Source organism: Scatophagus argus, chromosome 15 (assembly GCF_020382885.2).
Source record: "Scatophagus argus isolate fScaArg1 chromosome 15, fScaArg1.pri, whole genome shotgun sequence".
NCBI lineage: Eukaryota > Metazoa > Chordata > Actinopteri > Scatophagidae > Scatophagus > Scatophagus argus.
Window position 1 is genome coordinate 18157801 of NC_058507.1, and position 15791 is coordinate 18173591.

Consider the following 15791-nt stretch of genomic DNA (forward strand, 5'->3'; position numbering starts at 1 on the left):
CCAGCTTGATAAAGTGTTTACAAAAAACCAGGCTGCCATGAACACCTACATTTTTATTGGACTATATTTACAGCCAGCATCTTTTTTGACCTCGGCAAGATAAATTCATAAAAAAGCTGACTTCAGGTCATTAAATTTTAGGTTTGTTATCTGCCTGTTAGAAAATGGTGTAATATATAGAAAGGCTGAAGGATTTTTAAATGTAGCGCATTAGACTGATAATCCTTCGATCAGTCGCTCAGCCTCTTTTCTTTTAGCATGGGGTTTAGGGACATATTTATTACTACTACTAACACCGCCAACACAGACTGAAAGCTGAGCTGCAGATTATGGAGAGTTAAATACGATCCCAGGAAATCTATAGCGCAAATGGGGTGTTTTATAAGTGTGTGTGTGTGTGTTTTGTGTGCTTTTTTTGATTGCATGAGCAGAGCGTGACAGAAGGAGACTGTGTTGAACTGAGAATAAGATAGAAGAACACAATGCGCAGTTTAATACTGCCTGTTCACAGAGTTACGTGTTTGTTCTGCTAAAGCTGTGTCCCCAACTTGTTATTTACCACCACATCACTGGTGTGCAACATGCATGCAAGACTTTGGATGTGCGAGAGGAAGTCCATGGAATACCACGTGCCTGTGGCTCACCTCCCACAATACAAAAAAAGCTGACATTAAGCCTCGTCCTGGTCCCTTAATGTGACACCCGGCCTCAGAAGGACTCTCGTGTCCCCTGTCACATAGCAGGAGGGACACATCATGAAACAGCAAAAATACCACACCCCTGGCGTGGTGGCAACGAGCATCCCACCATCTCAAAATAATAACAGTGATAAAAAACAAAAAAACATCCCTGCATCCCTGTCTCAGCACCAAGGCTACAGGCTGAGGGATAAAAACAAAATCACATGGAGGCACCTGAAAAACTGACATCAGCAGTTAAATCAAGTGCTCCTGACGCGGCTCCCCGTGGCTATTGTGCAGCAGTCTTTTCCGGATGCTCTGAGACTGACTTTACTCTCGTGTGACTTCCCATCGGATGATTCGAAATTGCCACGCTGATGTAGCTGAATGCTGTGACATATGTCCCCCTGCTCTAATTTCTTACCAGATGAAAGGCTTGTGAGATTTCCCTGCTGGATTGTGCATTCATTTAAATGGTGTCACGTGAAATTGTAGTGGCTATATAAAAAAGTTTGAGCTAAGAATAATGAGGCGCCGTTGGGGCTCCAGATGAGCTGATGAAGATTAAAAGAAAGCATCAGTACAACAGTGTGATGGAGAATAAACACACTTTCACAGCTGAGCTTCAGCATTTTAAAACTGTATGTTATATTGTATGGATATTTTTTGTTATCTGTCAATGCAGTTATATATACACATGCATCAGGGCAGCCAGCTGTCTTTATACCAAATGATACTAAAGGGAATAAAGAGGAAAATAAATGTGTCTCTGTGCTGAGCTTTCTCTGGACTGCATACACTCACTGCAGTTCGGGGAAATAGTTTGAGTTTTAATTCTTGCAATTTGAATTTTTATGGCTGTGTTGGAGAATTGTCCATAACCAGACTTTCTCTTGGGCAAATAGAGTGAATAAACGGTTTGAAACAGTCTTAGTCAAGATGAGACTGAAGAGAAAATGAGAGTAATGGTTATTTGGGCCTGAGATGGCCTATGCTGACGAAGAGTGCCAAAGCAGGGAGGTATAATGTTGTTACAGTGCACCACAAAGCAGGAGAGGAAGGGACAGGACAAGATGCGCTTACAAAGCCTTCAGCCACTGGTGGAGATTCTCATCTGTTAGCTTCCTGTGACGAATAAGAACATCTTCCTTTACCAAGTACACTGACCTCAGCCAAACCACACCCAGTGCTGATGGCTCTCAAAGCCTCAACAGACTTGAAACTTGCCCAGAGAGGGCAGTGACAAGCCTGGCATTAAGATTTAAATGGTTTTCCTCTGAAAACAACCAAGATAATACTTGTCCCGGCTTTTCAATTGATAATAGCTGAAATATGCCTTTATTATTGTTCAAAATACAACCGTTCTTTTGCCCATTCTTGGGATAACTTCATAGAACTGGTCTTTGTCACACATGCTCATGTGAGCTTGAGCCGTCTTAACCCACTCTAGACCTGATTAAGACTTAAATTTAACTCAGCCTGCTCTTGCCTGCTGTCTTGCATCACCCTGTGCTGGAGTTGTACCTGTAAATGTCTCGAGCCATCCCGAAATCTCCGATCTTGGCCATGCGGCCCGAACCTTTGCAGGTCAGTAGGCAGTTGCGAGCTGCGATGTCCCTGAAAGATGAGAAACACACATACAGACTGTCAGGTCATGATAGCATATAAATACAATATGGATTGATGGGGATTGCTCACTCATTTAGAATACAGTAACTACCACTGTCTGAATTATGTAATTTTTAGTATCTGACGGTATAGAAAAGCTAGACTGAACACTGACTTAGTCCATGCCTTAGCTCTTCACCAGCTCACAAGTAGTATCACAAGTTTTTCATACATTTACATCTATAAAAGAGCTCCACGTTATGAAACACCCACAGACATGCCCCTGTTGGATCTGAAGTTTAGCGTAACCTCCAAATTGCCCGGGGCAAGCTGGTGCAGTGCATGGTTTCCTACAGTGCCTTTATTACTCTGTCCCCATGATGCATCCAGAGAAAAGACTGTAAAGCTTCACAGTATATACAGGCAGAATAGGTTAGAAAAGAAAATTCATAAAATTCATATTTGCACTGTAGAGGAAGTAGCGCAGCTCACACAGTGTGCTCTACTCCTGTCTGGGGAAAAGGAAATAAGAGCCCTACACGCTGTATTCTGCTCCCCAGGCGTCTGACTTTCTTTAAAGCTTCAGGAGTGTCGTTGTGAGCGCACTGCTTCTCATCAGACTAAAGACAAGTGTGCACCAGGGCCAATAAAAAGCCAGGACTGAACATCAAAATGACACCATGTTACGCTGTGCTCATATTAGATCATGAGAGGGGGCAGGGCTGGAAACGACAAACTAACAGTGATACAGACCACAGCACCAAGCTCCGTGAGTGTGTAGACAGTAACACACTGTTTTGATGTTTTGCCTCTGCACTCTGATTAACTTGAATGTGAAATGACACAATGAGGATAAAGTAATAGTTCAGACTGATTTAAACTGAGGGCTTTTTAAGATAGGGAATACACTATGCATGGTTGCCCCACTTCAGTGTGCCACAACTATTCAACTTCTAATATTATAGTACAACTTCAGGTTTGATATTAAATAATTTAGTACAAAATAGGAACAACATTGTCTCTGGGACATCCATTTGCTTTTCAGCTTACCTCCAAAAAGATCTTTTTTTTAAAAAAAAAAACAAAAACTTTTGCTCGAGTCTAGTTTTGCCTGAAGCGGTTAAATGAGTGTCGGTAAACTGAGTTATCAAACCAGCTACAGAAAATTTCATTAATTGTGGTACCACAGCCCAACATTTTCTAGCAAAACAGTCAGACCATTTAAGCTCAGCTCCTTCAAGGAGACTGAATGATTTCTATCATAGCATCACTACAAAAAGCATATAGGAGTGTGTGCGCGCACACACACACACTGACAATTTCCTTTCTCATGAGGTGCTGTAGCTAAACCCAAGTAGTCCTTGTTTAACGGTTTGGGAGAATTCATGCAAATGATTTGCTTTTGCTTGTAGGCAAGGACAAGCCTTGAAATGCAGCAGTAGCTGTCACAGACTGCGAGTTCAGGGCTTAAGGGAAGGACACAGTACATGCAGAACAATGATGTGAGAGCAGACTGTTATTAAAACAATATTAACTGGCTTCATACTGTAGACTTTACTTACAGTCCATTTTAACTGCAGCTTAAAGGCCAATTTGACTGCAGCACCTAGAGAACAATCTGCATTATTAGTCTATTTGAAAACCTCAGGTTGCAATAAGCTACGCTTCTCAATGCACTGCTTCTTTTCAGGTGCTTACAATTTCCAATTACATGATCCAGTTGACAAAAATCCTCCCCAGAGAAAGCATGGAAACCGAGGGAAAGCCAGAATAAGTTGTTCTCAGACAGCATTAACCCTTTGATTTAACCTGTTGGAGAACAGCGCAGCTCATCATCAAACCCTGCAATCCTTGAGAAAAAGCAGCATTTTGCGAGTAGTGGCTACTCCTCCAGTCTACCTCATTCACTTGCCCTTTATTTAACCCTGAGTAAACACACCTCTATAAAAATTGAAATTAGCTTCAAGGACAGTGTTAGGGTGAATTTTAATACAGGTTTGAAGGCAGAAAAGCGGGCTGTATAGAAGCTCACAACCATCCGGAGAAGAGGCAGCCATTAGGTGGATTGATGGGGCTTTACTGTGCCACGTTGGGCCAAACAAGGTTTAATAGGCCTCATTTGTCATTGGCCAATTCCTGGGAAGTCAAAGAGACATGAAGGAAAGGGCAGATGCACTTAAATTGTGTTGATTTGATTGTAAAAGCAATCCCATTTTGACTTTCCTCATGGACTCCTATGAAGTAGATCTTTTCAAGATCAATTCAAAAGAAGGATTTTAAAATTCTTTTGTCACATCCTTCAGCTCACCAAGCGCTGTGAATATGGGTACGTAAGGGGCATTCTGTTGACTTGTGCCTTGGATACAGACCATAAAAAGGCAAGCCGGCTACCCCATCTGCCTGCTCCGATGCTTAACTCATCATCACTTGTCCTTTCTGCTATCATACGAAAGGCAGACAGCATGCAGAGTCCATATGTTAAGCTCAGATGAGTGCAGCCAGCTCATAACTCTGAATAGAAGTCAGCAGATGAATGTGGGGAAGTCTGTTTGCATTCCACGTGAATATGCATTACCATATGCACTGTATACTGTTCAGTGTTTGTTTTGCTCTCTGTCACTGATCTGTTTAGGCAGGAACAGTATAGGGCCACAGGAAGCAATAAAACAATACGTTCTTTTACAACCATGCACTGTATCTTTTCACGCCAGTACTGTTTTTTTCATATATACCGTGTATCCAGAATGTGTGGTCATCTGGTGAAGTACCTGTGTATAAACTGGTTCTCCTCCAAATACTGGCAGCCCTTAGCGATGTCTCTGGCTATGTTGAGAAGGTCCACCATAGTCAGGCTGGACGGGTGCTCCTGGTCCCACAGAGGAGTGAGAGAATGTAATATTAGAGAATATATCAAAGGCAGATTTGGGAAAAAAAAACAAAAACAAAAAAAAACATAAGTAGTATGCATGTGATTGATCTAAGTTAGATCATAGTGTGTTCATTTCTGGAGCTCAATGAGAAGAACAGAAGTGTTAGCACCATTCGATGACAATATGCATGACAATTGTGCGTGTCACAACAGCGTGTCTCACCAGCCGGGGTCTGGTCTCCCTCAGGAAGGACTTGAGGTCTCCTCCAGCCATCAGTTCCAGCAGAATGAACCTGGGCATGGCCTGCAAACTGACTCCTATACAACGCACAATGTTCTGGTGGCTGAACTTACTGCAAGGACAGAAACACGGCAGGGAAGATGGCTTTATTGCACTGTTTGAGAGAGAACGCTGCTCAAGGTTCAGGATGCATTGAGTGGACTCACTGCCTTAGGAAAGATGCTTGCCAGCCTTGGGCCTCATTTATAAACATGATCTTAGATTTATACCGTACCGTATTTTTATTTATACCGTATTTTGAAGATCATTTCCGACATTGTGCATACAGTTGATTCATAAAAGATGCTGAAAAGATAAAAAACCTTGCTTATCTCAAAGAAAAGTCCTGTCTTGATTCTAGGTTTGAGCTAAGTGATTTTCCTGTGGGTTATGTAGGGGTAATGCACAAGACGTTTATGAGTCCAGACCTGTGGTGGACTTTGTATGAGTTATAAGAATAACGTGATGGGAATTATCAATTAAAGCTGTGAGGAACTAATTCCCTGACCATTTCTTTGTACTATCAGCCACAGCGGTGTCTTTCTGCCCCACCTCGTGCTCTGCAGAAGCGACACACTCCCAAGCTGTGGTTTTGGTTCTCTTTATTAATCCACTTCTTAGTCCACTGAACACTCCCAAAAAGCTTAATTTTCTCCTTTGGTCCATGGATATTCCTGATTAACCCTTTGTGCTGGTATTACATAAAGGGAAAATCGCAAGGAAGGTGCCATCAGTTTAAGTTGACTTATAGATCACAGGTGCGTAAATTAAAAACGGGATTCTTAGAACTTGCCTAAGCATAATTTTTCTTTTCATGGTCAGCCAGCATCTTTTATGAAGTGAATATAAGTACACCGTCAGAAATGATCTCTGAATTCATCAAAGCATAAATCTGAGAACATTTTTTATATATGAGGCCCCTGTGCAGTGCACGAGCCATGCCAGTTTGTGATGTTTTCAGTCAGGATGCATTTATTGTTGAAGTGCCTCTTACCTGATGATTAGAGCCTCCATTAGGAAGTCCAATTCATCTTGTTCAGAGCAAACCTCAGGAAGGGTCTGTTGTAAATCCAGAAGAAAAAAACCCCCAAAACTCAGAATAATTAATGTTTCATTGTTTTACAACAGTTATTATGTTTTGTATGTAGTACACGATGCACTGAACACAAGGTAATGAAATAGAGTTAACACAGCATTTGTGCTTTGACTGCAACACAGCAAAGGTCAATATATCTGAGAAACCCTGCCTGTGTTTAACTTCATGATCTCCTATCCTAAGAAGACGTGTTCTTAAGACAAAAGTGGATGATGTCTAATTAGTTTAGAAACCTTTGATTTGATTAAATAATTGACCTTTGAAAAACAGAAAAACTGTGTGTTCGTTTCAGAGGCTGGCTGAGGACGCACCTTAACTGCCACTTGTAGTGGACTCGGTTCACCTGGTATTCCCACTGCCAGACCTTCATAAACTTCACCGAAAGCACCGTGACCCAGACCCCTGGACACACATGGACACATGCATCATTTACCATTACATTCATGTTTTAGACTTTCACATGGGCAGGGGGTTCATACAAGAACAATGTTTAAGTTGAGATTTCAAGACTGAAGACATTAGAAGCAGTTAGACATGTTCTGAACATACCCGTGTTTAAGGAATGATAACTTATGAAGCTGAGTAATGGGGAAATAAATGAGAGGGAGGGGAAAAAGAAAAAAAAAACATCAACAAGTGATTTGTGTGAAACAGACTGTGGAAGATGCCAGTCAGTATTCCAAATTGGTGGTTCTCCAACTTTTCAGCCCACAGAGGCACATAACTGTCTCCGTGTGACATCCTGCTGCAGATGTCAGAGTGTAGAACAGTGAACTTTGACATCAAATTATAGTTCTGATTTTCTCCTTTGCAGCCATTTCACTTGATTCATAACTTGCATAAATGTAGATGCTGGTAAATATTCATGGATCCAAAAGAAAAAGAATTTATCTGGAAGATTAAGAACCAGAATGATAAACTGGTGAACTATAAAAACATGAAAGATGCATTAAAAATTGAAGAGAGCCCAGCAAAAAATGATTTCTCAGCCGCTGGGACCACTGCATCAGACCCATAAACTTCACACTTTAATATTTCAGGCTTTATTTAAATTGTTACTTTTCCCACCATGTCTATTCAAATAGTTTGTACTAATGGATTTTGCTTACAAATACAACGAACTGTGCCATTTGTCATGCTTTTTCAGATACTGTTATCCTCAGATGTAGACAGGTGTTTGCTACTCTCACTGATTTTGTTCGTGGTGGTCTTTCTTTTAGTGATGAGATCATAAGAAGTTACAAGATTGCTGGTTGTGGATCTTTGATCTTGTCTCTTTTACCTGGTGAGGGAGATATTTCGCCGCGGCACCTCCTTCAGGTCATTGACCGACGCCGTCTTGCCGGCGAAGCAGTAGTTGGGGTTGTAATCGGTCATGATGGTGGACGCTCGCAGCTTACTGAGCTTGCAGTCTGGACTCTGCAGCTCCAGCTGAATAGACTGCAGCTCTGTGTGTTTACGTCTGTACACTGGTGAGATGAGAATGAAAGAGGAATTTTATTCTACCGCTGAGATATACACAATTTAAAAAACAAACAAAACCTTGAACCCTTCTTCTTGCAGAAAATGATTGCTGGCAGCCAAAGCACACAAAAAGGAGGAAAGCTTTTACAATTATTATTTCTCTGAAGACCTTTTGCTTGCACAACAGCAACTTTTATGAAATAGAATTCTGTGGTGTCTGTGTAATATTGATTCCTCCATATCTGATGCCAGATTTGTCTTTCTAAAATATTCAGACTCACAGTGCTTCAGAATTAAGCTCTCATGTATAAATATGTCCTGTAAACATGTACATGTACACAGTCACACGTGTACTATATCAGCAAACATGGCCACAATATGCTTTTTCTTTTTTCACACACAAAAAAACCACACACTTTGTAGTGCTAGAAGCCTGTGCTGGGAATGCATTATTCGTTGGGCGCACAGTTTGTGTGTATGCCCATGTGTGTGCATGGGAGTTATTTATTTACCAAGTGCCGGCTAATGTACGAGTGCTGTCAGCTGCCGGCTAAGCAGCCATCCATCATGAGAGCGTTTCATTCATCACAGTGGTAGTCCCACAACTCCTCTGCTCCCGCCTCGTCCACTGATTTGTGTGCCAGAGTGAAGGTGGGAGTCTGGATGTGTACATCGGTCTGCAAGTGTGAGTGAGTGTGGGAGTGTGTGGAGGAGATGATGGCTCAATGAGTGCATACGTCTGGCTGTAATAGCCCGAAAGCATGCGGGCAGACAGATTTCTGCACTGGCCATGGGGCTCACATCCTGTTCTGTTCCTGATCTGTGTGTGTGTGTGTGTGTGTGTTTCTGAAATAGAGACAACATGTGTCTATTGTGCAAACATAAGACAGAAGTACTCTTGTAACGTCAATCTCCTTATGGCCAATCATATACTTAAACTTTCTGAGTACTGAGACATGTGGAAGTCTGGAAATGGTTAAGTACTTCAACAACACACTTCCTTAAAACATACTGTTGACCTGCTCAATAAACTCTGGGTCCCAACAGATAAAGCGTCTCATCTTTTTTGTTGAGACTCCAGCTGAAAATGTTGACTAATGATGACTGCCAGCAATAAAAGACTGTTGCTCATAACATAGACTGACATCCATGGCATATATTTCGGTAAAGAAGTTCTTACATCTAGCTTTAAAGTGCTTTTACTTAATAAAGCAAAGAGACTATAAACCTGACTTGAATGCCTCAAGTTTTCAGTTTGTGTGTAGTGCACTGCTCAGTGATCAATGTATTGTTCTGAAGGTTAATTGTGAATTTGCACTATACTTTCGCCCTCCACTACCTCACTTTTGTACTACCTCCAGAACCATATTTATTTTACTTATCTTATTTTATTTTGTTTTACCTTATTCTGTTTTATTCTACTATTATATGTTACTCTTTCTTACGTTCAATGTTTGCACCAATCACCAAGTCAAATTCCTAGTAATGCGAAACCTCTTCACTTACAACGGCAATAAAGACGATTCTGATTCTGATTCTGATTCTGAAACAAAATATGACTATATATACAGCTAGGAACCATTTTTATTCCCAAATCATGAAATCATCCTCTTAGAATCATATCTGCTGTGGTTCATACATGTACTTGTTTCTTAGTACCATATATTATCTACACAGATCCAGATCAGGTAAAGATCAAGAATCCTTACTGAGTGACATGTGTCCACTACTCACTAATCATGACTCCGGACACAACCAGCAGCAGGGCGGCGATGAGGGCCGAGGTGCCCACAGACAGACCCAGCGCCAGGTGGGAGAGAGAAGGCTGGGAAGACGGCGGGGACGCCGCTGCAAGACAAGGGGAAACAACAGCGTTCCATAGTTGTTATCTTCCCCAGAGGAGTATTAACATTCACTTCAGCACTCTGATCCCCGACTTAATTAATGATGTGAAAGCGATGACACAACAGAGCTTAGGATAGCAGTGACGGCCGGTGCATGTCAATTCCTTTTCAGTAGTGAGGGGAGATCTCATTTCACTTGTCTGAGCTGAGGAAGAAATCTGCACACCGAGAGAGACCATATTGAGATTGTGACCTTTTATGACCTAGCGACATAGAATTATCTACTGCTCGTCATTACCGAGAACAGATTTGCAAATCATAGGGCAAGGAGACATTCTAGGTCATTAAGATATTATTGAGATGGTAATAGCCCTGGTATTTTGCTTCAGAGTATAGTCACATTCAGCCATATGATTTCATTTCAGATCTACATTCATATACTCATTATTAGTCTGAGATTACAAATCATAATTGAAGAGGCAATTCTAAGTCCACAGTGGTTTGTCACATTTCTTTGTTACAGTTTAACCCAAGAAGAAAGACATGGCAGAACTGATTTTTAGTCAAGGCTGACAAGATCTAATGGGCAGAGCCAGGTGATCTCTAAAAACCCATTATCAAATGTACGAATACAAAACTGCTATGCAAAGTGAGTATCCAGGTGAGGCCTTTTATCCAACAGCCTTGATATGAGCAGATAAATGGCTTTTGTATGACTGTAGCGCAGAGACAATCAGTTATCACAGAACAGGACTCAACGCCAGCTAATGCTGCTGTAGGTCTATCCATTTTCATTAACAGGTTAGCTCATCTTACGGATTGATAATTACTATGAATGATTAAGGCACTATTAAAAAACCTTTCCTCAGATAAAGATTCAATAAAGTAGAGAGCCTCCCAGGCTTAATTACCTTTGTAGATTCATTAGTTAACTGAGTCACACTCTATTACAGGTACAATTACAATCAGCTTAACTTCTGCTTAGTTTCTACATTTGGATTCATTTCACATATTTGTGTGGAAGAGAGAGAATGAGACGATGGTTCTACAAATTGTATTGTATGCGTGTGTGTGTGTGTGTGTGTGTGTGTGTGTGTGTGTGTATGAACCTGTAGTGTTGTGTGTGATGCAGGACATCCCGTTTTCTGCCAGGATGAGGTCTTCATCACACTGGCAGACAATCTTGTCCTTGATCTCATGGCATTCGCCGCTCTCACAATGGCTGCAGTTTTGCACCGGACTGATGATCACCTCTCCGTCCCCCTCCATTGCTTTAGGCACACATGCCCGCACACACACACACACACACACGCACGCGCAGGGTGCAGAGCAGAGGTTTCAAAATTAGCAGGGTGTGATTAGAGATCCCCAGTATGTCTTTCAGTAAAATGAGCTTAAGTTAAATAACACTGCACTGCCATTTACAAGAAATGACCCTGTTTAAACAATGTATTTTTCTACATTTTATTCTTGCCACCGTCTTCACCAAGAACACAGTCTCACCGGTCACATGAAACGTCCTCCTCAATCATAGTATAAATAATAAATGAAACCAAGTGACACCCTCACCCTGGTGGGTGCGAGGAACAGGTTGTTATATTGGAAAACTATGAAAAACACACAGTATACATCTAAAAAAATAACGAAAAACAAAACGGTTTTATTTCTAATATGACAACTGCACTTTGTCGAGCTGTGAAACTTTAAACTCAACACAACATATTTAAACATTATTCGAAACCAAACAAATCAATTTTCTAGTCAGTGTTCTATTAGCTTTGGCACTAATGAATAAAAAGTGGTCTTCATTGCCCTTAATATATTGATGATACACTGTGTATAATTTAAAGTGTTAATATTACCTGAAGCAAATAAGAAAAATTGATTTTTTTTACGTTAGAAACTGTATGCATGAAGATTCCCATTGCAAAAAACAAAAACAAACAAACAAACAAAAAATCAAAAAACAAATGCTGTGCTGATGTAATTGCTTAACTTAATGAACATGTGGGTCAACAAGTTCACATATATAACATACAAGTATTCCCTCAGCTGAGAACCTACATCACTCATAGAGAATATCATCAGGGAAACACTGTTTATAGCTATTTCAATCAAAAACTGAAACTGAACATAACTTCCTTCAGACCAGAGTATGTGTGCAGCATAAGTTACCATGGTGATCTAACCAGGTTAAAATAGAGCCACCATCACTAGGTGTGTCTTATCAAATAGAGGCTGGTGTTTGAGAATCCCTGGTTCATACATCCCAGTCACTAGTACACTAGTTATATATATATATGGAAAAAAGTGGTGATTACTGTAGGTGTGATGACTGAGCTACCGCTTAGCTGTTACAATTATATGAAATGCCACTCAAACTATCTAAATAAACTGACACTTTATTGCTGTGGTCTGGTGGAGTTGTCCAATATTTATGATGAAAATCAAGCCTTAAAGCTGTTAACTAACACTGGGTTAGAACTGCAAGAACAGTCATTGCCCCACAGTAACTGTTGACATTACAGACAAACTATGGTTGGAGTGGGTCTTCATGTCATATGGAGGGCTGAGACTTTGCACCACCTTTTCATTCGAGCTGATTTTCACCTTATGAATTTACTGATTCTAACTCGATGTGTGTTAATCAGTGAAACAATCTGCTGTGTTCCTGGTTGGACGAAAACCTGCAGACTCTCTGGCCCCCAGTACACAAATGCTCAAACCGCCATCAATTGATCAAAAACGGTTTACAACCTCCATTACTTAATTTAGAATTAAAGAAACCAATTCTCCAAATCGTAAACCACAGCAAGCAGGGACAAATTATTCTAATATGAATAAGTTATGGGATGCTTGTGGATCCTTGTGCTGTTTAGCAAGCGGAGTTAATGCACTCATCTCCAGGATCTGTTTTCTTTTCTCATCATTTTGAAATCAGCTTTATACAAATACAAACATGCAGTCTAACACCAGAAAGGTTTTGAATGAAGAACACAAATGTCTGAAGTGCAGATGTTGGCTGTGTACTAAATATGATACTCTGTTGTGGATCTTTAGACACCATTGGTTTGTATACTCCTTCATGCTACTTTTATAGGCAGATAATGATGTCTTCTCTGCTGAGTCCACGCTATGTGTCATGCAACAGTTTCTCCACTGTCAATGCTAAACAAGGATCCCTATACAGATAAGCCATTTTACTCCATTTAAACTAATCTCACTCATTGTGGAAACAGACACACATGAGAAAGCTTCATTTCTATTCCTACAATTATCCTTAAATGGATGTAGAAACACTCTTAAACATCTGTTTGTATATTGAAACCTGTGCTTGCTCTGACACTCATTACACCTGTCAGTGAGAAGAACAGCACTACGAAAGGGTACGATTCTGCTGATTGTTTTTCATCAGTGAGGTTTTCCAGCAGCAGCAGAACAGTTGCCATTACGCATTTACCCACAACGGTGCCTATTTTTAGTACCTATACCATTTCATCGTACCTATCTGTAAACCACCATCACAGTAACATCTCAAAAGTCATTATTAAACGTCAGGAGGATGATAAGTGACTAATCTGTAGAGCTCATATCGAAACAACCTTTACAAAGGTTTGCAGTTGAAGATCAAATGAAAAGATCCTTAGCAGGGAAGTACTATAGCTTCAACGTAAAGAAAAAGAAGCAATTTAAAATTAAGTCTATAAATGTGCCTCTGACTGAACGCTGCATAGAGAAATAATAACACGCACAAACAAACTACACGATGAACTCTCTCCCTCACCCTGCGAGTATACTTTGTCTGAAGACGTACTCCCAATCAGCCACAACATTAAAACTACTGGCAGATGAAGTGAATGACATTTATCATATGTTCACAATGCAATGTTATGCAGGGAAACCTCGCCCCAGCCTGCCCCCCCAGATGGACAATGCACCCCGTCACATTTCGAAAAAGGCTCAGGAATGTCTCAAGGACCACAACAACAGGCCGCAGACTCCCCAGATCCCAACCTGATTGAGAATCTGCGGGATGCAACAGAATAAGCCAAATCCACCCTCCCACCTGGAGGCGCCTCGCACCTGGAGGCCCCACCCTCAATGCACAGGACCCAAAAGATCCAACGTTCTGATGCGGGTGATCACAAAATCCCCCCAGAGGTCCTGTGTCCCTTCACCTGACAGGTCAGAGCTGTTTTGGCAGAACAAAGGAGACCTGCAGAATATCAAGCAGCTGGTTTTAATGTTGCGGTGACCGGTGACCGGTGTACATATCAGTTTATGTGTTGGGTACACATTGTTCACACATCTGGCCCCTGGCCTTGAATAACCTGTATAGTGCGGCACACTTGCTGTTTTCATTTGAGCTCGAGACACCCGTCTGTGCAGTTCAAACTGCAAGAAATTACTGGCATTTATGATTACAACTTCAAACCACAAATGCCCTTAAACCTGACCTTTGAACAAAAGATACTCTTTTAAATTAAAGATATTACCAGCTGATATTCCTTCCTGCATGTTGTGATAATGATTCACTGTGGGCTTTCTGGTAATTCACTGATACTAAATCATGTCACGGCTGTCTCTTGGTTTCAGGAAGTTAACAGTTCCTTTGCAAGCATATAAAAGTTTTAATCATAAAACCTTAAACAGATGTATAGATAGATGTGGGCTGTAAATTTCTGATTTTCACCTTTATTATCTTATAATGTGTGATATTCTTCCACGTGGCTGGAAAAATTGAGAAATTTGGAAAGTGCAGGACAAAGAACTCAAATTTATCACCTAAAATTGTATCCTGAGGCAAAGGTTTCATGAACCTCTGCTTTGAAAATAGCTAAAATAATGGACGAACATTTGAAATGGAATTTCCTTCTGTAATTCACAACACTGACCAGTGAATTTGGAGCCTCTCAGCGGGTTAACCAGCTGGGGCTGAAAGATAATATGTAGTTCAATAAACTGAAAATTCTCTGCAGTTTGAAACACCAAATTTCTGTCTTATTTACAGTTTATTACAGCTGAAATTCAGTCTGAAGATTTTTTCTTCCAGAGGAAATTAAGTAAGGTTGATGAAAAATTGAGGCGTGTGACAGCAGTGCCTCACCGGACAGCATCGCCGCTATTAAAGCTCAACAGGAGAGAGATATCAGTGTGCAATTTACTACAGCACAACGGAAGACCATTTTTAAAAGCACTTCACTTTTCCCATTTTGCCCGTTTTTCTATTTGTCTATGGAGCTGGGTGAAGAGGGAATCTTGGAGGATGTATTGATGATCAACATCACTGCTGTGTTTTTAGCACCCATCAGCTTTAAAATGTTGAAGAGTAATAGAGCAGAATTGCATCATACTCTGAATGGATTTATCGAGCAGTTCCTTCTCCAGCTGTTCTAATCAACTGAATCATCTGGGTGTGTCTGCTGTCACCCTCATCCGTCCATGGCTCCCCATATCTGCTGCACATTTCTACTATATTCTTTTCTGATGTCACAGAGTGCAGCACCTTGTTATCATCTTCAAGTACAAATCTATATTAGTTAGGTGCTATAAAGGCTTGTACTGGAAAAACCAAACCAAATGTACCACAACAAAACCTAATTTGAAATGTCAATAGCAAAACTGTTTTCCTAATCATTCAGTGAAGCACAAACACATTAACTCTCACCTACATGCGCAACAAATGTATCGAATGTGGAATACAAATTTCGTGACTACAGGTGTTGAATGCTGACTAGTTTGTCTGTGGTTTTAAACGCAGAAAAACTAAAATAGTACCTTTCAGAGGAAAGAAGAAGGGCTCTGCCTCCGGGCTGAGAAAGGATGTGCCGTCGTCACCGTCATGTTTGGGGTTGTCATCTCTGGAGGTGTTACCACCTAGAAGCCAGGGGGGCAGACACAGTGACAAATCCTCAGCAACACCCTGATACTAACTAACACATTCTGTGGG

At 40.9% G+C, this 15791-nt stretch overlaps 1 protein-coding gene across 1 annotated transcript in view; it reads right to left on the reverse strand.

Moving 5' to 3' along the window:
* The window catches only part of alk (ALK receptor tyrosine kinase), a 364681-nt gene that overhangs the window by 7117 nt on the left and 341773 nt on the right, over nt 1-15791 (reverse strand). The window contains exons 17-25 of the mRNA XM_046413454.1: nt 15620-15718; nt 10951-11112; nt 9732-9878; nt 7816-8002; nt 6845-6935; nt 6432-6496; nt 5381-5510; nt 5057-5154; nt 2205-2297 (exon numbers count right to left, since the gene is read on the reverse strand). Coding sequence (XP_046269410.1) covers nt 2205-2297; nt 5057-5154; nt 5381-5510; nt 6432-6496; nt 6845-6935; nt 7816-8002; nt 9732-9878; nt 10951-11112; nt 15620-15718 — 1072 coding nt within the window. The remainder of the gene's footprint in view (nt 1-2204; nt 2298-5056; nt 5155-5380; nt 5511-6431; nt 6497-6844; nt 6936-7815; nt 8003-9731; nt 9879-10950; nt 11113-15619; nt 15719-15791) is intronic.